This window comes from Vespa mandarinia, chromosome 3, assembly GCF_050613455.1.
Source record: "Vespa mandarinia isolate Hongniang chromosome 3, ASM5061345v1, whole genome shotgun sequence".
NCBI lineage: Eukaryota > Metazoa > Arthropoda > Insecta > Hymenoptera > Vespidae > Vespa > Vespa mandarinia.
Genome location: NC_140812.1, coordinates 12,561,119 through 12,585,337, shown reverse-complemented (window position 1 = coordinate 12,585,337; position 24,219 = coordinate 12,561,119). Strand labels below are relative to the sequence as shown.

Below are 24,219 nucleotides of genomic sequence, written 5' to 3'. Positions count from 1 at the left end.
GGTGGGCGGAACTAATTGTCGACGGCGTAGGCTGACGCTGTGCGCGGTCAGTCGGTTGCGCGCCGGTCGAGTGTGCGGACGGACTTGTCGTCGGTGGTTTTTTTGGTGTACTTGGGCGGGATTTTATGCGAGTTGCAGGATAGAACGGTGTAGCAGGGTGTCCCTTCGTAAGGGTAAGTGCAACTGATTGAACAGTTTCATTTCAAAAAAGCCAAGATCAATTGAGATTTTCTATCGATTATCGGGAGACGGCCAAATCGTCGACATAAAAATGGCGTGCGGCAACGATGGAGAGTCTCCTATCTCTCTCTTTCTGTTTCTCTCTCTCTCTCTCTCTCTCTCTTTCTGTTTCTCTCTCTCTCTCTCTCTCTCCCTCCCCCCTTTCCTCCCTTCCTCTCTTTTTCTTTCTTTTTCTTATCCGATCCAATCTATCGTTCGTTCCGGTATTTTTAATCATCTTTACGGATTTAAAAGGCAAAACATCGCGTGAGTGTGAATCAATCATCGCGGAAGAATGTTATTCTACGAAAGAACATTTTGCTTCGTTGCGATTCGCCTCGTTCTTTGGCATCGATTCTACCGGGCGAACGTGTCTCTTTGCCCCTCTCTTTTTCCCTTTCTACCTTACAAACGGAACTGCGTCCCGTTCTTTTCCAGCATCATCTCGATGCCGATTAAAAGGTATTTATGGTCGATAGATCAAAGGTAGGCAAGGAAGTAGGTATTAATTTCCTCTCGATTCTTTATTCGATGGATATTTCATGTTCTCCATCCCTCTTTCTCTCTCGCTTTGTTCACCTGTCAAGACATGGACCGAGAACCGCTGTCGTTCGTCGCCAACGGTTGACCCAATTCTCGCTCTTCTTCCCATCGGATCGCTCTGTCGAGGCGAGCAAGCAGGTCGCTTTTACCCGTCGATGCGTGAACTCGTAAACTCGCGCTTTCAGTCATCCGCGTCCGGTCGTTGATCGATTCGCCCTATTCTCCTCCCTTCTTTTAAGAGAAGGGGACTCGGAGGGAAGGACTTTTATATGGCTCTTCAACCCGCGCCTATGCGTGAAGATACTAGCATCATTTTCATGAAGAAGGGCGTCCCCTGCCACAGAAGAACTCGTCTTACAATTTATTTAACCGTACGTTATATATGTATGTTTTGTTTTTTAGGTTAGACGCGATTCTATTGAAAGAATCGAGAAGCGTCGCGATGCTTTCTAAGAATTTTCTTTACCAATGTCCATGTTCTTTCTTGCAACGTAAGCAAACGGAATTTCGAACGTGACGATCGTGAAAATACTACTGTGGTGGCATTATTAGTAACACCGCCTTTGACCGTTCCAACGACGCTCGCTACGCAGAACCGTTTCTCCTTCTTTTTTTTTTTTCTTTTTTTTTTTTTTATTTTTCTCTTTTCTATCTATAGATAGCATTTACCTCTCATAGTTAGCATTTCTCGTATACTTGCAAGAGCACTCATCGTTTTCGTCATTATCGTGAACGATCGATTTCGTCATTCGACTGTATTCGGATCTGAGTCACTGTCAAAAGCGTGCGTGGATTAAGTGACAGTAAAACGTTAAGGTCGCAGGCGACTTGAACTAAACGACGAGCCGACTTTTGACAAATGAGAGAGAGAGAGAGAGAGAGAAAAGAGGAGTCGAACCGTAGATTTTCTTAGATTACCGCCCACTCGTACCCACTCTGGCTTCTTCGGTATCGTTGACCTCTCTCTCTCTCTCTCTCTCTCTCTCTCTCTCTCTCTCTCTCTTTCTCCCCCTTCCCTCCCTTCCCTCTCTCTATATTTCTTCTTATTTTGTTGAGAGCGATAAGATACACCGGTGTCTTTGCGAGCGACATCATTCGTCCATCCCCCATTTTCGTTCGTATGGACGAGTTTAATCAATTCTCTCCGGCTCTCGTGTTTACAGTTACGTCACCGACGAGCGCCCATGGGTGTGAACGTCTCCGGAATATCTGAATAAATTATTTACCCCGTTCGTTTGTTTCATTCGGAAGTGAATTGTGAGCATCGATATGATGCGGCATGATTGTCGAGAGAGCAAGAGAAATCAGTGCGAAATCAAATCCTGTGCGATTTAAGATCTCTCCCACCTCCTCTCTCTCAATCCTATTTCTAATTTTCCGCGTTTGCGCGTGTCCTTTTTATTTCATTATATTAAATGGCATATTCGTAAAAATGAAAGAGAGAACAACAACAACAACGGAATGGACTTTTAGTCGAATTTCCGCTCGTTAATCGTTATTAACACTTGACGCAAATAACCTCGCAGAGTAATCGAGTATTTGAACGAGTATTCGAAAGGCTAGAAGGTTAACATCGATGTTAATTAATCGTCGCGGCAATCCGGACGTCCGTCGTCGAGTCGTACTTAAATCGAGCCTCGCTTGTATACTCGAACTTGTACAACATACGTGGAAGAAATGAAAGATCGTAGAAACGAACCGGTGGTTTTCGACGTTGAGCGACTACGCTCTTGGAGCTGAAGAATCCGCGAGTAAAAAGAACTGACGTCGGTTAAATCGTACCGTTAATCCGCTCTACGGATGGACATGTAATTTTGTAAGACCGTCCAGGAGAACGTTCGATTCTTTTCTTTCTTATATCTTATTTGTTTTTATTATTTTAGCCAGAAGAAACGAAACTCGAGAGTTTCGTTTGGGCGTGCCACTTTTGTTTAACCTTTAACTTCTCTTACATTGGCTACGTAGGTAAAAGTATGTTCGACGACGCCAGTAATAAAAGGAAAGACTTTCAAAGAGCGTGTTCTTCTTCGGTCCTTCTTCTTACAATATATCCGACATTTTGTTTCTTCGAACGTGGTTCTCTCTTTCCAAGAGCAGTCCTCGCTAATTAGAATGATTTCAAGGTCACGTTGCATCATTCGCACACACATCTTCGACTACGTACGCGTTTCCATCTGGTAGAAATTTTTAAAGTCACGTTTGATACGTTCTATAGAACGAATAGAATGGATTCGATACATCTTAGCCTCTATACACGTCAATCGAGAACGGCGAAGCGTTAACCGTTCTTTATGACATCAACGAGCAACTCGTTTCATAAGATATTCGATGCGAGTAAATTCAAAGATCTACGACGCCCATAGTTATTTCGGTATAGAATTTTAGACTCTAGTTAATTAAATAAATAATTTCTCAGATTTTTTTCGCGTTCGATTTAATCGCAATAAAAAAGAGAATATACGTCGCCAATAATGGAAAATTGGTTGAAAGTAGGAACGACATTAATACCGAGAGTATATCTCATCGATATCGTCGAGTTTAAAGAAAGTCTGCTACTTCTTATCTATGGACAGATAAACGATACGCTCGAGAGTCGTTCGTTAAGGAATCTTGATGATTTCCTACGATATTGTTAAACGTAATGGAAACTGTCCAATAGTGGCAGCATCTAATTTCAAAATAAGATATCGATTAAGAATATCGTATCGGAAATAACGCGAGGAAGCGAAAAGAGGGCGTTCGAATTTCAGATAACCTTAAGTTAGTTATCTCGAGGATACTTCGATACGAATTTTTAGCTTGAAAGCGAACGTTTCGTTAAAGTAAATGAGAGAGAGAGAGAGAGAGAGAGAGAGAGAGAGAGAGAGAGAGAGAGAGAGCAACGATGTCGGGTCAACGTTGATTAACTCAAATGCGGATATGACGTAGCTTTACGTACAACGTCGACTACCTACCGACATGTAGGATACTACGAGCTCTAACGGCTTCTAGACGGCAGCCCTTTCTCATTCCTCGACATATTCTAGATCCGTATCGTTTTATAGATCGTTACATCACTACGTAGATATATTTTATACTTTATCATGGTTCTTGGTGTGCCCGCACGAACGAGAACAGATTTGATAGAGCATGGGACAGAATGAGACACCACTCCACTTGCGTTTTCTTTCCCTCACGGCATGAGATCATTTCAGTAGTTGTCCGGTAGTTTCATTCACGTATTTTCTGACGATTCATGGCACGTGAAAAGATTACTAATAGTCGATTGAATGATTTTAGAAATTAATAAAAATCGATCATATTTTCGACAGAAAATTTTCCTCTACCAAAAGAAAAAAGATAGCTTCGATCTTTTGATTCAAGGGCACGTTCATCGAGTATATTTATAAACGAGGATTAATTTAGTCTTCTTAGAAAGACCAAAGAGTAGATACTGAATATATTTAATCTCGAATGTGATTAATATTCAACGTTTACGGTTCGGCGATATTTACTTTTTCTTTCCTATCAACCTAGACAGATACGTGAATTCAAAAAACACGAGAATGGAACGAGCAAGACACAACTATCAGATGTCGTCGCGTAAACGTCATATAAATATATACGTAGTCTCATTAGCCGATGTTTGATCGCTCTCGTAACAATCGAAGAACGTAATGGATGTCGATGCGAATTGAAAAAGCGGGCCAACTTTTCGAGTCGTTCGATTCTCCTTGCTTTTCAATGATTTTTCTTTTTTTTCTGTTTTTCCAAAGATGACGATAACTAAAGAGAAGAGAAGAGAAGATACCAGGAAGGTACGAGCAGAGTTGCAAAATCGGCGTACAACCAAAGTATCTATGTCTATGAACATTATAATTAACGTTAATTATCGTTCTCGGTTTAACTTGCCCTTGTGTAGTAATTTATGATGTCACGTTGGAATTCAATAAACTTCCAACGTAAATCGTAGCTTTTGCAAAATCTAATGAGAAAAAGATAGAATTACGATATCGAAGCAACGATGTTGTTGTGCAAGGTTTAATAAAACCGTCTCGAAAATGCTGACCCTAATGAAGGTTTTTAAACACGTAATGCTCCATAGCGAGACGCAACGTTGAGATAGTACAAATAAGCTTTTGTTTATCGCGGTGTCTTAGATCACTCGTGTCGCATGGTTTGGTGGAAGGCTAGGCACAAGAGATACCATTCATATGCATTCGTATGATGGAAAACGCAAGAAGGGATCGTCATCATTTTTGTCGTTATTAAAAAGTATTTCGATAAAGTTATTGAAGTTTATTAAAGTTATTGAAGTTTCTTTTTTCTTTTCTTTTCTTTTCTTTTTTCTTCTTTTTTTTTTTTCTTCTTTTTTTTTCTTTTTTTCTTTTTTTTTCTCTCCATAAGAGAGAGGGAGTGAGGTGGGGCATTAGCTCGTAAGGGATACTTTCTCAAGGTGGTTATCCAAGTGCAGGCCAGTTGGTTCCGCCTTTCCGCAGGTGTAGAACGTGTCGTTCGTAGATACTGGCGCCACAGTGACTCCTCGTAGAAAATCAATAGTGTAACGCAGTGTGTGTCGTGCCGCATGTGTTCGTCTTAGCTTAGAGCTCGGTGATGTCGTCGTTACATCGTGTTCCGCGCCTATGAGAGGTTAAACTCTCTTTTTTCCTTTGAAGGAGACCGCAACTCGGTAAACGGCGCGAAGCCCCGTTTTAAAATGGGCATTGATACACAGGGAGATGAGATTATACAAGGAATTATGCGATAAGAGGAATAGCCTTTTTCTTTTTTATCCTTGTAAAGAGAATAATCAAGACGATCGTTCGATATTCGTATCTGTGGACCTCGACGATATATTTACAATTGACATCATTAACATAATACGTTTAAAATCTTTGATCTCGTACATATTAAAGAACTAAAGGAGATCGACCTCATTTTAACGCGTGTCCTCGCGCGATGAACAACTACGGCGAGCATGCGCCAAACAATCGACATTGTTGCGACTCGTGGTGCTTCGATATCGGGAAAAAAAGCTTGCTCGTTTTTCAAGAAGAAGAATTACGTTGATTTCATTCGAAATCGTTGAATCGGGCGAGTAAACTTAACCCTTCCCCCTCTCTCCCCTCGATTATCGTGTCATTCACATTGTGATTCATTTCATCCCGCCCACATTACGCGTTACGAAGATATTAATTCGTATTTTCCCTTCCTCCCTCCTTTTCCCCTTTTTCTTCTGCTCTTTATGTATGTAGTACCGTTTACGATTAAGTATGACAGTACTTACGTAATTGCTCTTAATTCCGAGTAAGTGACCGCCAGACTCTTAAGAATGACATTCTTTTGAATTTGTTCTTTGCATTCTCATAAGTTCTTTTAAGAAAATTTTTCACGTTAATTCGAAAATTATCCGCGTTAAAGATTTATAAATGCGTCATTGATCGCTACCAAATGTGAACCGTTTGTGAATCTTACGTCGAGCTAGCATAAACGCACTCACGGCGCTATAAATGCACGATTAAAATCGGTTGGCCTCGTTCGACATTATATGTATTGTATATTTTCATTAATATCGTATATTTGATGATAGCGCGGTTATATTTGTAAAAGAAGTTATATGTCGAAGGTGTCCACTTGATTAGCTCGACGATGAATTACTTATCGTCGCTTAAAGGATGATTTCAGCCATCGAATAAATTTCGATAAGTATGAATTTTTGGTCAATGGGTTGTTGTTTTCTTTTACTTATTTATTTATTTATTTATTTTATTTCTTGTTAATGATTAAAATAATAAAATATGTATATTTGTAACGATGATTACCAAATATTTATATCAAGACCCTTTTTATTTCCAACATCGCGCAATATTACGAAGTTCACCGAGAAAAAAGTGATGCCCATATTGGTATACTGTGGTTTTCCTTGAGTATTTCACGTTCTACCTATACAAATGCATTAAGCGTATATACGTGTGTCACGTTAACTGTGACGCATGCTAGTCAGGTAGACTTTCGGTGGTGGACTCGTTTTATTCGTTTCAATAAATCTCTAATTGGAAAGGAGAAAGAGATAGGAGAGGCTACGCCACTGATTCTGATTTTACCTGAATGTAATTTACTGTTGGAAGCCTCGACGCGCTCCCGCTATTTGCCGTGTGTATTTCGCACGTGTGACATCATGCGTATGATGTAATCGTACGGTTGTGCACCGAGAGGAGCTCCTACATGCTTTGAGTGCGTAACGTAACGCGTTATTAAATGAATGCATATAAAATAGTTTATATAGATACACTATACACACGCATGCCCGCATAATATATGTGTGTGGATATATATATATATATATATGTATATATGTATATATGAATGCGATACGTGTATGTATGTACATCGAATGCGCTCACTGACCGTGCGAAAGGTACTCTTTGTATTCGACAACTGAATATAAAACCATCCTCCGGTATTTACGGTCGATACCTTTGCGAGAGATTTTTTTTTTTTATAATGACACAAGGTACACGTTCTTTTTGTTATTTTATCTAGTTTCTATCATATTTTCTGTTATTCTATGAATATTTACATGTACTTTGTTGCTTGTCGATAATCGACGATGATTCATCATAGAGTTTTCTCGCGTTAACTAATGTTTGTTTCTTATCGTCAAAATATCTTTTATTTGAAAACACTTTCTTTTTTCTTTTCTTTCCTTTTTTTTTTCCCCCCTTTGAGAAAAGACCTTGGTTTTGGTCAGTGCACACTGCATCCTTGTTACCATGATTTCTATTCGAGGTCAGAATGAGCAACGTTGAACTGAATAGAGCTGTTATTGAATTACACAACTTGTTATACTTACAGAGTACATAAGGAGGAAAGATAAGATTACCTTGCAATTCTTATCTTCGCGTATACGTAATAAGACCTAACTATAGACTTAATGTGTCTATAAGTAATTTCTGATTTTATTCTTATAGAAACGCCCTTCCTAGGTGTAAGGAGACAGTGAGCTGTTGGTCCGATTGACAAAATGACGACCGACATCTCGGTAGTACGCGGGGGTTGGGACCCTACGCTGCAACAAGAGATTGTCGATGAGTACGAATACGACGGAGGAAATTCGAGCTCGAGACTTTTCGAACGCTCGCGCATCAAAGCTTTAGCCGGTATGCTTTTATTCGTTTATTATGTTGAATCATTAAGTTATTAAGAATTAAAGAATTAAAATCGATTAAATTATTAAGATCTTCGATGAATTGTCCAACATGTTTGTTAACGTAAGCACGCGTAAGAAATTGGGTGTTCCATATACCACATCCGCATCCTTTGATAATGGGACTACAAGTTATATTCGCTTCCGCGGATCGATCGAGTTTAGTAACGCGTTAACGCTCTTGAGCTCTTTTGGCTCTTTTCTATTTTTTCTTCTTCTTCTTCTTCTTTTTTTTCTTTTTTTTTCTTTATTCGAAAATGATTTACGACAATGTCGTTCTTAATCTTCGAGGTAAAAATAACAATTGTCGGTAGTGTAAGATATTTTCGATATAACGTTTCATCTTTCCGCAGGTGAACGCGAATTAGTACAAAAGAAAACTTTTCAAAAATGGGTCAATTCCCATCTTGTGCGATGTTCCTGCCGTATCGGCGACTTGTACGTCGATCTTCGAGATGGAAAAATGCTAATAAAACTCTTGGAAATTTTGTCGGGGGAACGTTTGCCCCGGCCAACGAAAGGAAAAATGCGAATTCATTGCTTGGAAAACGTTGACAAGGCATTGCAATTCTTACGCGAACAAAGAGTTCATCTTGAAAATATGGGATCGCACGACATAGTGGACGGCAATCCCCGGCTTAGTTTGGGCCTGATTTGGACTATAATTTTACGATTTCAAATTCAAGACATAACGATCGAAGAAACTGACAATCAGGAAACGAAATCCGCAAAGGATGCTTTGCTTCTTTGGTGTCAAATGAAAACGGCAGGCTATCACAACGTAAACGTTAGAAATTTCACAACTTCTTGGCGCGATGGTTTAGCCTTTAACGCTATTATTCACAAACACCGTCCAGACTTAATACAGTTCGATAAGTTATCAAAATCCAACGCCATTTATAATCTAAATAATGCATTTAACGTTGCCGAAGACAAACTTGGTCTTACGAAACTATTGGACGCCGAGGACATCTTCGTCGATCATCCGGATGAGAAATCGATTATCACGTACGTGGTAACGTACTATCATTACTTCTCGAAGATGAAGCAGGAAACCGTTCAAGGTAAGAGAATCGGTAAAGTCGTTGGCATCGCTATGGAGAACGATCGTATGATACACGAATATGAGAGTTTGACCAGCGATTTATTACGATGGATCGAAGCGACTATAGAAGCCCTTGGCGATCGCAGATTCGCCAATTCTTTGGTCGGCGTTCAATCCCAACTTTCTCAATTCTCGAATTATCGTACGGTCGAAAAGCCACCTAAATTCGTTGAAAAGGGTAATCTAGAAGTATTGTTATTCACGTTGCAATCAAAGATGCGTGCCAATAATCAAAAGCCGTACACGCCGAAAGAGGGTAAAATGATATCGGACATAAATAAAGCCTGGGAGAGATTAGAAAAGGCCGAGCACGAACGGGAATTAGCTTTACGCGAGGAACTGATACGTCAGGAAAAATTGGAACAATTGGCGGCGAGGTTTAATCGTAAAGCCAGTATGAGAGAAACTTGGCTGTCCGAAAATCAACGATTGGTCTCTCAAGATAATTTCGGTTTCGATCTTGCTGCCGTCGAAGCAGCTGCTAAGAAGCACGAGGCAATAGAAACGGACATCTTTGCTTACGAGGAACGTGTACAGGCTGTGATGGCGGTATCGCAGGAATTGGAGGCAGAGAATTATCATGACATCGAACGGATCAATGCGCGAAAGGACAACGTCTTGCGTCTTTGGAATTATCTTTTGGAATTGTTACGAGCCAGACGATCAAGATTAGAACTATCTTTACAACTACAACAAAACTTCCAAGAAATGTTGTATATTCTCGACAGCATGGAAGAAATAAAAATGCGTTTATTGACTGACGATTATGGAAAGCACCTTATGGGCGTCGAAGATCTTCTACAGAAACATTCGCTCGTCGAAGCCGACATCAATGTATTGGGAGAAAGGGTGAAAGCCGTCGTACAACAGACGCAAAGATTCTTGGAACACGGAGATGGATACCGACCTTGCGATCCAGCGATCATCGTCGAGCGAGTCCAACAGCTGGAAGATGCATATGCCGAGTTGGTCCGTTTGGCCGTAGAGCGTCGCGCGAGATTAGAAGAATCTCGTAAACTTTGGCAATTCTATTGGGACATGGCCGATGAAGAAAATTGGATAAAGGAGAAGGAACAGATCGTATCTACGGGAGATATCGGTCACGACTTGACTACTATCAATTTATTACTATCCAAACATAAGGCGTTAGAAAATGAAATTCAATCGCATGAACCACAACTGATGTCGGTTGCGGCCGTTGGCGATGAATTGGTGCGTCAGCAACACTTTGGCGCCGATCGTATCCAAGAAAGACTCCAAGAAATCTTGGGAATGTGGAATCATCTTTTGGATCTCGTTGCGTTCAGAAGGAAACGCCTTGAGGAGGCCGTTGATTATCATCAATTAATCGCAGACGCGGATGACATTGATATTTGGATGTTGGACACGCTGCGACTCGTATCATCGGAAGACGTTGGTAGGGACGAGGCTAACGTGCAGTCGTTATTGAAGAAGCACAAGGACGTAACCGATGAACTTAAAAACTATGCCACCACGATCGATCAACTCCATCAGCAAGCGTCCGGTCTTGGGGAACGGGATGCTAAATCGCCCGAGGTTTTGGAAAGACTTGCCTCGATCGATTCCAGATACAAGGAATTATTGGAATTAGCCAAATTGCGTAAGCAAAGATTATTGGACGCGTTGTCTTTGTATAAGCTGTTCAGCGAATCCGACGGCGTCGAGCAATGGATCGGTGAGAAGAATAGAATGCTGGATACAATGGTTCCGGCCAAGGATATCGAGGACGTGGAGATCATGAAGCATAGGTATAACGGTTTTGAAAAGGAAATGAACGCGAATGCGTCGCGAGTAGCAGTGGTCAATCAATTGGCGAGGCAGCTATTACACGTTGAACATCCAAACTCGGAACAGATAGTGGCACGTCAGAATGAGTTGAATCAAAAGTGGGCAGAATTGCGAGAGAAAGCGGAAGGTAAACGCGAAGAACTGAACTCCGCTCACGGCGTACAAACGTTCCATATCGAGTGCCGAGAGACCGTGTCCTGGATCGAAGATAAGAAACGAATTCTACAACAAACCGATAGTTTGGAAATGGATCTAACCGGCGTTATGACGTTGCAACGTAGATTAAGCGGTATGGAACGCGACTTGGCTGCCATACAAGCCAAGCTCGATGCATTGGAGAAGGAGGCACAGGTGATCGAACAGGAACATCCGGAAGAGGCGGCCGTTATTCGCGATAGAATAGCACAAATTCATCTGATATGGGAACAACTAACGCAAATGCTTAAGGAACGCGATTCCAAACTCGAGGAAGCTGGCGATTTACACAGGTTCTTGCGCGATCTCGATCACTTCCAGGCTTGGCTGACGAAGACGCAGACCGACGTTGCCAGTGAGGATACGCCGACCAGTTTGGCCGACGCCGAGAAGTTACTTACACAACATCAAAACATAAAGGAAGAGATCGACAATTACACCGATGATTATCAAAAGATGATGGAGTACGGTGAAAGATTAACGAGCGAAGCTGGCGACGGTGACACGCAATACATGTTCTTGCGAGAAAGGTTGAACGCCCTGAAAATGGGTTGGGAAGAATTACACCAGATGTGGGCTAATAGACAAAACTTATTGTCCAATTCGCTTAATCTCCAAGTGTTCGATCGCGACGCTAGGCAAGCGGAGGTACTTTTGTCGCAACAGGAGCATACCCTCGCGAAGGACGAGACACCGGCGAACTTCGAGCAAGCTGAACATATGATTAAACGTCACGAAGCGTTCATGACCACGATGGATGCGAACGATGAGAAGATAAATTCGGTAGTTCAATTCGCCGGAAGGCTCGTCGATGAAGGACACTTCGCTGCCGACAAAGTAAATAAAAAGGCTGAGAATATAAACGAGCGTAGACGTGTCAATCGCGATAAAGCCAATCAATTGATGGAAAAATTAAAGGACCAACTTCAACTTCAAATGTTTTTACAAGACTGCGAGGAATTGGGTGAATGGGTACAAGAGAAACATATCACTGCTCAAGACGAAACTTACCGTAGCGCGAAAACGGTGCACAGCAAGTGGACGCGTCATCAAGCGTTCGAGGCCGAAATTGCGAGCAACAAAGATCGCTTGCAACAATTGCAAAAGGCCGCGGACGAACTGATCCAGCAGAAGCCCGAATTTGTGGAGTTAATAAAACCGAAAGTAGCCGAATTGGGTGATCAATTTACCGATCTTGAAACTACCACCCACGACAAGGGTGAGCGCCTCTTCGATGCTAATCGCGAAGTGTTGATACATCAAACGTGCGACGATATCGATTCGTGGATGAACGAGCTGGAAAAGCAAATAGAAAGTACCGATACGGGTTCGGATTTGGCGTCCGTGAATATCTTGATGCAGAAGCAACAAATGATCGAGACACAAATGGCGGTGAAAGCACGACAGGTCACAGAATTGGATAAACAGGCGGAGCATCTACAGCGCACCGTACCCGACGATAAGATGGAGGAAATTAAATGTAAGAAGGAAAAGGTCGCGCAAAGGTTCGCACAATTGAAGGCACCGCTGATAGATCGGCAACGACATCTTGAGAAAAAGAAGGAGGCCTTTCAATTCAGGCGAGACGTCGAAGATGAGAAATTATGGATAGCAGAAAAGATGCCACAAGCTACGAGTACGGAATACGGCAATTCCCTCTTCAACGTGCACATGCTTAAAAAGAAGAATCAATCGTTGCGCACGGAAATCGATAATCACGAGCCTCGAATCAATTTGGTATGTAACAACGGGCAAAAATTAATTGACGAAGGCCACGAGGACAGTCCTGAATTTACTAGACTCATCTCGGAATTGACGGAGAAATGGAAGGAACTAAAAGACGCAGTAGACGACAGGAACAAGCATTTGCTTCAAAACGAAAAGGCACAGCAGTACTTCTTCGATGCTACGGAAGCAGAATCCTGGATGAGCGAACAAGAATTATACATGATGGTTGAAGATCGTGGCAAGGATGAAATATCAGCGCAAAATCTTATGAAGAAACACGAATCTTTGGAGCACGCTGTCGAAGATTACGCCGATACGATTCGTCAACTCGGTGAAACTGCCAGACAACTGATAAATGATCAACACCCGTTGGCCGATCAGATCGCGGTGAAGCAATCGCAGGTCGACAAATTGTACGCCGGCTTAAAGGACCTTGCCGGTGAACGTCGCGCTAAATTGGACGAGGCTCTTCAATTGTTCATGTTGAGTCGGGAGGTTGACGATTTGGAACAGTGGATCGCGGAAAGAGAATTGGTAGCCGGTAGTCACGAGTTAGGTCAAGATTACGATCACGTTACCCTTTTGTGGGAAAGATTTAAGGAGTTTGCACGTGATACTGAAGCAATCGGTTCGGAAAGAGTTGCTGCGGTCAATGATATTGCCGATTCATTAATAGCAACCGGACATTCGGATGCTGCAACGATAGCCGAATGGAAAGACGGCTTGAACGAAGGTTGGCAAGATTTACTCGAATTGATCGAAACTCGTACGCAAATGTTAGCAGCCAGTCGTGAATTACACAAGTTCTTCCACGATTGTAAGGACGTTCTTGGACGAATTCTTGAGAAACAAAATGCCATGTCCGACGAGTTGGGTCGCGATGCTGGATCCGTGTCCGCGCTTCAACGCAAACACGCGAACTTCATGCAAGATTTGTCAACATTGCAAAGTCAGGTATCACAGATACAAGAGGAATCAGCGAAATTGGAAACTAGTTATGCCGGAGACAAGGCAAGGGAAATTACGAATCGAGAGGCCGAAGTGGTCGCTGCATGGAACAACCTTCAATCCTTGTGCGAAGGTAGACGAGCGAAATTGGAAGACACTGGAGATCTTTTTAGATTCTTTAACATGGTTAGGACTTTAATGATCTGGATGGACGACGTTGTAAGACAGATGAACACGTCTGAGAAGCCACGAGATGTCGGCGGAGTTGAACTCTTAATGAATAATCATCAAAGCTTAAAAGCGGAAATCGATGCCAGAGAGGACAATCTCATGGCGTGTATTAATCTTGGAAAAGACTTATTAGCTAGGAATCATTATGGTAGTGCTCAAATCAAAGAAAAATTAGCAGCACTAACGGATCATAGAAATGCCCTGTTACATCGATGGGAGGAACGTTGGGAGAACCTGCAATTGAGTGAGTTTCTTTGTAAATCATGTTTTCTATAGAACTTCCCTATATTATTATATTCTTTTATTGTTATTATATTTTTATAGTTTTGGAGGTCTATCAATTTGCTCGAGATGCTGCTGTCGCTGAGGCATGGTTAATCGCTCAAGAACCATATCTTATGAGTCAAGAACTGGGCGTAAGCGATACTTAATCATCGTCATCGTCATTATTATTTTTATTATTATTATCGTTATTATTGTTATTGCAGCATACTATCGACGAAGTCGAAAACTTAATTAAGAAGCACGAAGCTTTTGAAAAATCGGCAGCTGCACAAGAGGAAAGGTTTAGTGCCTTGCATCGACTTACTACTGTAAGTAATACAATTTTATCAGCAAATATATTTTTCTTGATTCTTACGTAGTTATATTTCGGTGCAGTTCGAATTAAAAGAGTTAAAGAGACGAGAGCAAGAGAAAGAGGAAGAAGAAAGAAGGAAGAAAGAAGAGGCAGCAGCAGCTGAAGCGGCAAGATTAGCAAAAGCAACTCCTGTTACCAGTCCAGACGAACCGCCTAGCGAAAGGTAAATTAAATTTATAATTGGAATAATTTTGTTTTATAATAAATTATAGATAAATTCTTATCTTTCATTTTTCATTTGCAATAGAACCGAAGCCGAAGGTGTACCGAGCGGCGAACGTGTAGCAGGGGAAGATGACTCGCATGGTAAGATTATTATGTTTTTAATTGTTCTATATTTTTTTGCAAAAGATAATTATGAAAGAATAATAATTACTTGTACTAGAGTTATAGTAAAGGTTTTCAAATTTCATAAAACAGCTGGTTCATCTTTTGAATCAACTAGAAGACTTACTATCTTAAAATCGTGAAATTGCGATAAAATATTATATATAATATCGAGTGATAAATTTTAAATTGAGAGAATGATTGGATTTTGTTTGACTACTAATACAGTATAGTTGGTAACTTCGCTTATTGCGATTATGAACTTAACTGTTTGGCAACTGGTTTTATAAATATGGTTTGTTTGGATAAGCATGTAATCGCTAACAGCACGTTTATTTTTGCCTTTTTTCCTCCATCAAAATATGTTCCTCACCAATTTTTGTCCATTCAACCTTATATTGTCCCCGAATGCACCCTTAATGCGGCACGGAATGCACAAACCACAGTGACACACCGCAAGGCTTCCACGCGTACACCACAGCCTCAAGATAAACCTAAGGAAGGTGAGTGTTTTAATAAAATATATTATGAGAAAGAAGAATTTTTTTTTAGGTTTTGGAAATTGTTTTTTATGATAAACAATTTTACATTATTACTAATGAAAAACCGTATGCAATGGCATATTTCTGTGTTTCATTTCAAATGAAATAGCTATATGCACATCAACTTTTCTGTATATCACAGCTGTGCTCATTTAAAATCTCTTTACATTTGGTGATGGATTCTACCGCTAGTCATGTCCACTTCTTATCTTAATTACATTTATATTTACATTTATTTATGTTTCCTACAATAATCTTATATCTTTCAGCATATTTCTGGCGATTTTGGATACATCTTTATCATTATAGCTATCATTCACTTGCTTTTATTAATTTTTCTAGCAGGTGATGGAATTACTTTACCTCGGATGTTTCTCTTACCACTCATATCCCAAGCTATACGTCATCGATTGTAACTTAAACGCGACTATTAAATCATGTTATCATTTGAAATATTTTATGTGTTGCATGATCGACATAAACGAACTTTGCGTTGATATTGCACTGCAGCCAACTAAATATTTCATTATTCATTAGGAAAATCTAAATGTTTTGGAAAAAAAAAAGGTATTTAAAGAAATGTATCTTACATTATGTTATTTAACATCTACAGATACTTTTAATTTTTTCTTCTGAATTGGTATGTACAAATTTAACTTATATTTGTCATTTATATTTGTCATTTATTCTACAAAAAAAAAACAACTTCAGTTTTTATTCAGAGGTAAGATTTGGTATATTGTGTTCGTAGTACGATTGATTTGTTAATGAACATTTGCAAATTAATTATTTCCCTATATTCTAATGTAAAATGTCCAATCGTTTTATTCCGGTAATAATCAAAGTCGCGTTTATTTCATTCGCTTAAAACATTGTTATATAACAACATAATTTCTGTGCTTTATTCTTTTTCCATGAAAACTTGTCGAATATCACAGATTAATATCATATGTATCATTTATCAGAGCTTACATAATATATTTAAGAATTAGAGATCGCATGATTTAGTAATTGGTGTGGTATGGTATAGTGCATGCTCAGAAACCTACCCAATTGTCTTTGGCGGGAGAAACAACGTCACCTGTTACACAAATTACTACGAAGTCTCAACCAAGTGGCCTATCCACACCAACCAGTAAGTATTTTCTAAATGTCTTGTTTATTTATTTTTTTTTTTCCCCCACAATTTATCTAAACTTAATGAATGAACATTAGATGCATTGATACGATACAATAGCATACATTTATTTTCATTTTATAATCTATGAAGATTAAGTAGTGTCAAAATAAATAGAATTTTGTATAAATACGTGTTGTTGTTGCAATGGACCCAAGGGACATGTGTTGCCAAATTGATCAACGAATTGACACGCTCTAAGTAGCCTTAAGATTTCATCAACGGAACGTGTTATTGATACGTCATTTAAATTGACGTGTCTTATTAATTGTTTTGGATCTATTATAAACAAAGCCCTAAGCGATATCCCTTGAATTTCGTCTAATACACCATAATCTTTAGAAATCTTATGACTTTTATCCGCTACTACTGGAATTTTCATTTCACCCAAACCTCCTTGTTTTCTTGGAGTAGTTATCCATGCAAGATGCGAATATTCAGAATCAGTTGATATGGCAATAACTTCTGCATCTTTTATATTTAAAAAATATAACAAATATAATAATTAGAAATAATATATATATAATAATTTACTATATCACTTATATAAAACAATGAAATTCTTACTAAGATTTCGAAATTCATCGATGCGTTCGCTAAATTCAATAATTTCTGTTGGACATACGAATGTAAAATCATATGGATAGAACAAAAGTATAACATATTTTCCTTTAAAGTCTTTTAATGATAAATTCTCAATTTTTGTATTAATTACTGCATAACCTGACCAAAATGGAGCGAGATGTGATATCGCTGGTATCATTTGTATTCGTGGAATAACATCCTTGTCTGTTTCTTCAATACAGCACGATCCCATATTTACAATAATTTTTAAACGATTGTATCATAATAATGCATATAATGTATTATGATAGCCACTGACAGAAATTTTGACTAAGTGTCAAAACAAGATGAAGTAATCTGAAATACAACAAATAGGAAAACTGATATAATAATTTTACTAAAATCAATATAAATTAACTGTTTGAACAAATGAAAATCATTACAATTTCTTTTTTTTTTTCCTGAATCTATTGTCTATTAAATCGTAATTAAATAATGAAATCATAAAAAAAAAATACGTATTATCTTATACTATTGAACATGCACATACATACATGCAAGTAGTAATTATATAAATATCGGATTAGAAAAATTATTGCTTCGCTCTTCTTCTTTTATTTATACAATGATTAGCACTGCTCATTTAGTATATTCGTGCATGAGCATGCTGCATGAACGTGCTTGTAAAGTTTACATTTTAATATCAAAGGACGTGAAAAGGGTATATAATTAATATGGTTACCCAGAATTCTAGTATCAACTTGTTTTCCTGATCAAATCTACAAGCTAGATGAGAAAGGAGTAAGTAGTTAATAATATTGTGTGTTGCGTATATTATTAAGCTCCCAAAGGTGGAAGTGGTTCCGAATCTGGTACTTTAAGGCGTAAGGAACGAAGTCGCAGCAAATCGCCCTTCCGAAGCTTCCGATGGAAAAAATCTACCAAATCACCCAGTTTAGATCGCAGCGGCGTGAGTGATGATGAGCACAGTATTCCCGGTAAGTTGTATGAGCAATAGTTGGTCAATAGTTGTTTCTATTTATTGACCTTTTGCCAGTCAAACTTGAACCTTAACAATTGTATATCATTGATTCCTATTTGGGTTCATTGTATGGAAATCAGTGGCCTGTATCTTTACATTCAAATATAAGCTATAATCTGTGGATATAACGTCGATGCCTAGGATCAAAGAGCTGGCAGTATATAATAATAAAACTCTTATTTATAATACTTTCAGGTACGTCGGTATTCATATAGGTGAAAGGAGGAAAGTATGATTTATAGGCGTTATCTTCTTTAATATAAGTATACAATTAACCTTGAATATCATTTTCAGATTTATTCTGTAAATCAACATGATCAAATAATATGTTGTTGTTGGGGGAACTTTTGAACACAGCACAATTATTTTATTCAATTATATTACATTATATTATATTAATAGGCTATTGTTACTTTATCCTTTATCACAAATTAACATAACACTACTTTCTTTCAGAACAACGTAGTCCCAGCGATGACGAATTCGAAGGAACATTACAAAGAAAACACGAGTGGGAAAGTACAACAAAGAAGGCAACTAATCGTTCTTGGGAGAAAGTATACATAGTTATACGCGGACAAAACTTGTTTGTATATAAAGATCAAAAGACATATAAGGCTTCACCTGATCAACGGTACAAAGGAGAAGCACCCCTTGACTTACGAGGCGCGAGCATTACTGTAGCCACTGATTACACTAAGAAGAAACATGTCTTCCGAGTAAAGTAGGTTCCATATCTTTAATAACAAGAGTTTTTCTTATTAAAAGAAATTATTATAATTAATTATATTTGTTTGCATTATAGGTCGCAAAGCGGGTCCGACTTCTTGTTCCAGGCCAAAGATGATGCAGAAGTAAATGAATGGATATCGGCATTAAATCAGGCGGCACAAGGTACATCAGGTGCGGGTACATCTAGAGCACATACTTTGCCTGCTCCAACGCAAGCCGAGACTAAGCGGCGCAGTTTCTTCACTCTCAAGAAAAAGTGAGTTGTTTCGCTATGTGTCACATACGTCGTTTGTATATTTAGTATGATAAACGACATAACAATTTATTATCATTGCATGCTTATACAAACTTCATTATTCATATCGACCTTGTTCAAAAATATACTAATTTTTATCATCTTGTACATTCAACTCATTGGAATTCTATCATTGTATCATTTCATCCATGGTCAGCCATTTCCCTCTTTTTCTAGTTGTTTCTTTCGATGCTTTAACATATCTTGGTCACTTCTTCGTTCATGATATACTCGCGTAATCCAAAGTATATACTTTCTCAATTCATATGAAAGAAACGGCTGATTAGGATCATTCATATCATCTGTTGAGGATAATAAAAGCTTTCTAGAAAGTTGCATGTACAAGCATTGAAAATGCTCATTTCATACTCGAAAATTCTCTTATTATTTAAAAAAAAAAAAAAGTTTACATAAAGTTTTCATTCATAAGCATTTACAATATAATATTTTATTAAACTAAAACATGGTGATTAAGAAATAATAAATGTCAACTTTGAGCTCCAAGTCTGTCCTTCAAATCTTCACACAAAATGCAATTAGCTACATCTATTCATTCGATCATATCGCATTTATCATATTTTAGAAAAGCCAAAAAGTAGAAAGCGAAACCAATGAACATAAGAAACAGTACACAATTGGAACAACATTTAGAGAGATGCGGTGAGTCGCAAACACTCCTAGATCGTTACCGTCGTAATATTGCACGATTAATCGATAATCATTACAGTTATTTTCTTTTTCTTTAATTTTTCATTATAATTAGCTTCTTGGAAATACAAGAGGAATGTTCTTCCAATTGTGAATGCGGAATGATGACAGAATTCTCTGAAAACAGAGAATTAGTCTTTATGTGCAAAGCTTTATGTGTTTCATATGAACCATATAGGAATTGTATCATACGAATATTATCTACTTAGAATTAAAGCTTACTGTTGTATATAAAATTTATAATAATATCAATTTAAATCTTGATGTTATTCCATTGATATTTAAAGTCATTGGTTTTTCACACTTTTATAATAGTAATATTATGGTAACCATATGAAACACAATTAGGTGTTTTTTTTACACATTTTCATTGCTTCTATATGTAAAATATTCATTTTTCTGTATATTAGTATGTATTATGTAGATACTGAAAATATTTATATATTATTGTTATATCATTAGACTAAATTATTGTCATTCACCTTTTAATTGCTTTCCACTATATCACCATATAATATTTATGCTTTTTCAGTATTAGGGTTATATTTGTCTAAATATCGTTTCTCATCAGTTTCACCTGTAGAAGCAATTTTCTTCAACTTTCTGACAATACATACATCCATGACCACAATACTTGGTTCTATACAATATTATGTGTAACACTTTAGTCATCATTGTATCGTATCTATCTGTACACAGTATCATATTTATCTATTGAAAGAAAAATTAACTATTTTTCTAATGATACTAAAACATGCATTTTATATATGTATATATGTGTGTGCGTGTGTGTGTGTGTGTGTGTGTGTGTGTGTGTGCGTGCGTGTGTGTGTGTGTGCGTGCGTGCGTGCGTGTGTGTGTGCGTGTGCGTGCGTGCGTGCGTGCGTGCGTGCGTGCGTGCGTGCGTGCGTGTGTGCGTACATACATATGTATATATATATTATCAAAATAAAAATATAAACATTTGTTTGTTTAAGTAATTACAAGTGAACTTTTGCAATAATAAAAAATAAATGCTATTGAGAATGATTTCATAAGAATAAACCAGATGATATTGTAAAAGAACATATTAATAATGAAAGATTATTAATTTTACATGTACTATATGTATAATTATTAAACATTCATACTGACATTAATTTCCAGCTAAACTGGAGCAGTGAAGTCCGGTATAAGCCGCTCCTATGCGCCAGCGCAACAACATGTTTAAAGAAATGTTTCGTCGCTCTACGTGGTTAAAGCAACGCTAATATAAAATTAGAAGACATGGCCATGGTGTTTTCAAATTAATTGAAGGACAAATTTATCGCGTCATTTAACAAATGCCTACAATCTGAAGGATTCACTAACGTGAGAGTTATGTTAATATTTAAAAGTAGGCTCTTTAAATTCTGTATTCAGTTCTTCAATGAATTTTGGACACTGCAATATTGCTAGTTAAAACAGAGTGACATTAAGTGTCCCATGTTAGTGTGGTCTCTACGATTTTTTTTTTTTTGGAATTATATTGATACTTTCTTTTCTTATTTTGCAATATATATATATATATATATATATATATATATATATATATATATATATATATCATTTATCTCTTTGACTATGATTAAAAATTGACATTTAATTACAAAATTTTTACAGTTTTTTTGCGCGCGCGTGGATAATTACATGATTATATTTCAAGGCCTTGTAGAATACAAAAATGTGACTTGTAATAGTATTGTGAAAGATACTTGCATTACCAGAATATATTCATAATTCTGTGTATGATACCATTCTTGTTTAAAGTGTATAAAGTATATTATACCTTAATTATAATGAAAATTATTATTTTCTTTTAAATCTGTATTTCATTATCATTACTATCATTTAAAGATTTTAATTTTCCTCGCAAACAATTTGTTTGCGTTTGAATAACTGCCATATATTTTAAAATACACACTAATTTGGGACATAATATTATAATAAATTAGCTTTTAACAAATTGTTAAATATGCATTGCCCTAAGGGAAATACGCATTGAAAAATTATAAAGAAACTGTAACAATTAACAAGAGTTCCCTCTTATATGATCCCAATTATTATAATTCTCTAGAATTAAAAAAGATATTTAATTCTTTAGATATGTGCAAATGTTATGATTTATATCAAGTGTATATCAAAGGTGAACCATAAATGATTTCATCTTGTCAATGGGGCAAATCACATTCATCGCTTGATTTTGCCATAATACTTGATAAAATGCGGGCTATATTACTTTTATAATTGTTAATTTTTTTAATATTTATCAAGTTCATCTTGTTTCTTAGAATATAAGATTCACAACCACACATTTACAAAAATTTCTGAACAACTCTTAAAGATTAAGTGCTTACTTCGGTAATCATAAAATCCTTATAAGAAACCATTAATTTCTTTTATATTAAACTCAATGCGACTCATTCAATCCGACTTATTCCATTTTATGGAACGCACGCTCTTAGTAATAGTATATCTTGTCTTAACAGATTTTTTAATAGCACTTGCCGAATGTTGGAGAAGAAAGGGTTCTTAGTATTACGAGATCATAATATCAATAAGTCTTGTTCCACAGGGAATTGTATATACAAAAATATATAATATACCCTTTTAAAAGATACCAGCTTAATCAAAACAATAATGCATACGCTTCTATAAGTTGATACATGTGCATTTAGCATAAAATATTTCTAAATGTTAGAGTCGCATTGGAAATATTCAATACAATTTGGTATGTAATAGCTATGTGTTTTCTATATACATGCATATATATGCATTTTTATATGTATATATAAAATGTATTTTTTATATATATATATAATATGCAAAAAAAAATAAAAAATAAAAGATTTTAAGTTATAAGAAATGATTATAATAGATAATATATAATTGTAAAACTAAAAGATTGCTCTTTTCGTTTTAAAACGGCCTTCCTCATAAAAACAAATTACAGGTTATAGGTGAAAAGTCATCGATACAAGCTTCGCTAATCATCAATCAACGTTAACTACACAACGGGCGCGCGCGCGCGTGCGCGCGGTTTTAGATTCGTAAAACAATATAATTATATGGCAAATTTTACTTTGTGTGTCTATGAAAAATGTATAGCTGGGCTACAGTATGGGATATTTCAAGGGGCCGCTTTAACAGGAAAAGAACTTATATGCGCAGCATTGTGTATTTGTAATTACAGCTGCACTCTTGGAATTGTCAAGCTATATACGTTTAATTGATATGAAACTTATTTTCTTTTTTCTACCAAAAAGTAAAAATAGTAATCTTATTTCATTTTACTATTATTATCGGGCACATAGATTTATTTTCTATTTCTTTGATAGAGTTTTACTATTCCTTTTTTTTCTCTCTTTCTTTTTTTATTCACATTACAAGCATGAAGGAGCACTGCAATGCATGCACTTATGTTTTATAAGTGTAACATTATTAATGATACATCAATTTTGAATGTGCCTTTCTATAGCTTTCTAAAACTTTATTCGATAATAATGTATGATATAAGATGGATTCATGTTTGCTACCAATGTAAACACACAATTTAATATCTGTTATCCTTTCAATATACGTTGGAACGAAGAAACTATTTATCATCTAACGTTTTTCTGATAAAAGAAAAATATTAAAAAGATATCTACTAATACTCTGATATTTATTGAAAGTGCTTTGTAATAAATATATTGTTCTTTTTTTGGTGAATAACTTGGATGTAATAAGTATAGATGGAAACTGCCAACACAGAAAAAAGAATGACTTTAGACAATAGTATTATTCCTAGTGCTTCGATTTACTGCTTTATCCAGTTTTCAAAACTCGATGGAATCACAGTATATAATTAAATGTTTATACTTATAAGATAGAATAAAAATTCGTCATGTGCTGCAAAAATGGAAATAATGCATTACTTAATGTACCACTGATTTTTTTAGTTTTTCTTAGACGTATATAAAAATTATTAAGGTATGTAGAAAATTTACTATCGATATTTCGTTTAAATAGTCTTACAATATATAATATTTGATATTTCAATGTAAATTCCGTGTATATGGTATACGTGAACGAATCTCCATATTATATTACGCATAAAGATTTTTTCCCCTCTCTAATACGCAGGACTTGGAACGAGAAAATTCACGACTCAATATATATATATATATATAAAATACGTGCGCGCGCGCGCACGTTGATTACTCACCAG

The 24,219-nt window shown here is 37.0% G+C and overlaps 2 protein-coding genes across 11 annotated transcripts; one reads left to right on the top strand and one right to left on the bottom strand.

Annotated features, from left to right (window-relative positions):
- The first annotated feature begins 37 nt into the window (after positions 1 to 37).
- beta-Spec (spectrin beta chain) lies at positions 38 to 23,891 on the top strand. Of its 10 annotated transcripts, none has more exons than XM_035885753.2 (14): positions 56 to 173; positions 4,518 to 4,559; positions 7,713 to 7,901; positions 8,302 to 14,208; positions 14,289 to 14,380; positions 14,453 to 14,557; positions 14,625 to 14,767; positions 14,852 to 14,910; positions 15,378 to 15,434; positions 16,504 to 16,608; positions 18,057 to 18,212; positions 18,713 to 18,980; positions 19,062 to 19,244; positions 21,138 to 23,889. In XM_035885753.2, exons 3-14 carry the CDS (start codon positions 7,766 to 7,768, stop codon positions 21,139 to 21,141), a joined length of 7,215 nt encoding a protein of 2,404 aa, XP_035741646.1. In that variant the 5' UTR covers positions 56 to 173; positions 4,518 to 4,559; positions 7,713 to 7,765; the 3' UTR covers positions 21,142 to 23,889. The 10 variants fall into 10 exon arrangements, with proteins under 10 accessions (XP_035741644.1, XP_035741650.1, XP_085511989.1 ...); XM_035885754.2 differs by having other exon boundaries at positions 4,518 to 4,595; XM_035885751.2 differs by lacking the exon at positions 4,518 to 4,559 and having other exon boundaries at positions 38 to 173.
- On the bottom strand, positions 16,602 to 18,088 carry LOC118450210 (peroxiredoxin-like). Its single transcript, XM_035885769.2, has 3 exons — positions 17,957 to 18,088; positions 17,218 to 17,571; positions 16,602 to 17,121 (listed from the first exon to the last, which is right to left on the bottom strand). Exons 2-3 carry the CDS (start codon positions 17,465 to 17,467, stop codon positions 16,745 to 16,747), a joined length of 627 nt encoding a protein of 208 aa, XP_035741662.1. The 5' UTR covers positions 17,468 to 17,571; positions 17,957 to 18,088; the 3' UTR covers positions 16,602 to 16,744.
- Positions 23,892 to 24,219: the final 328 nt, after the last annotated feature.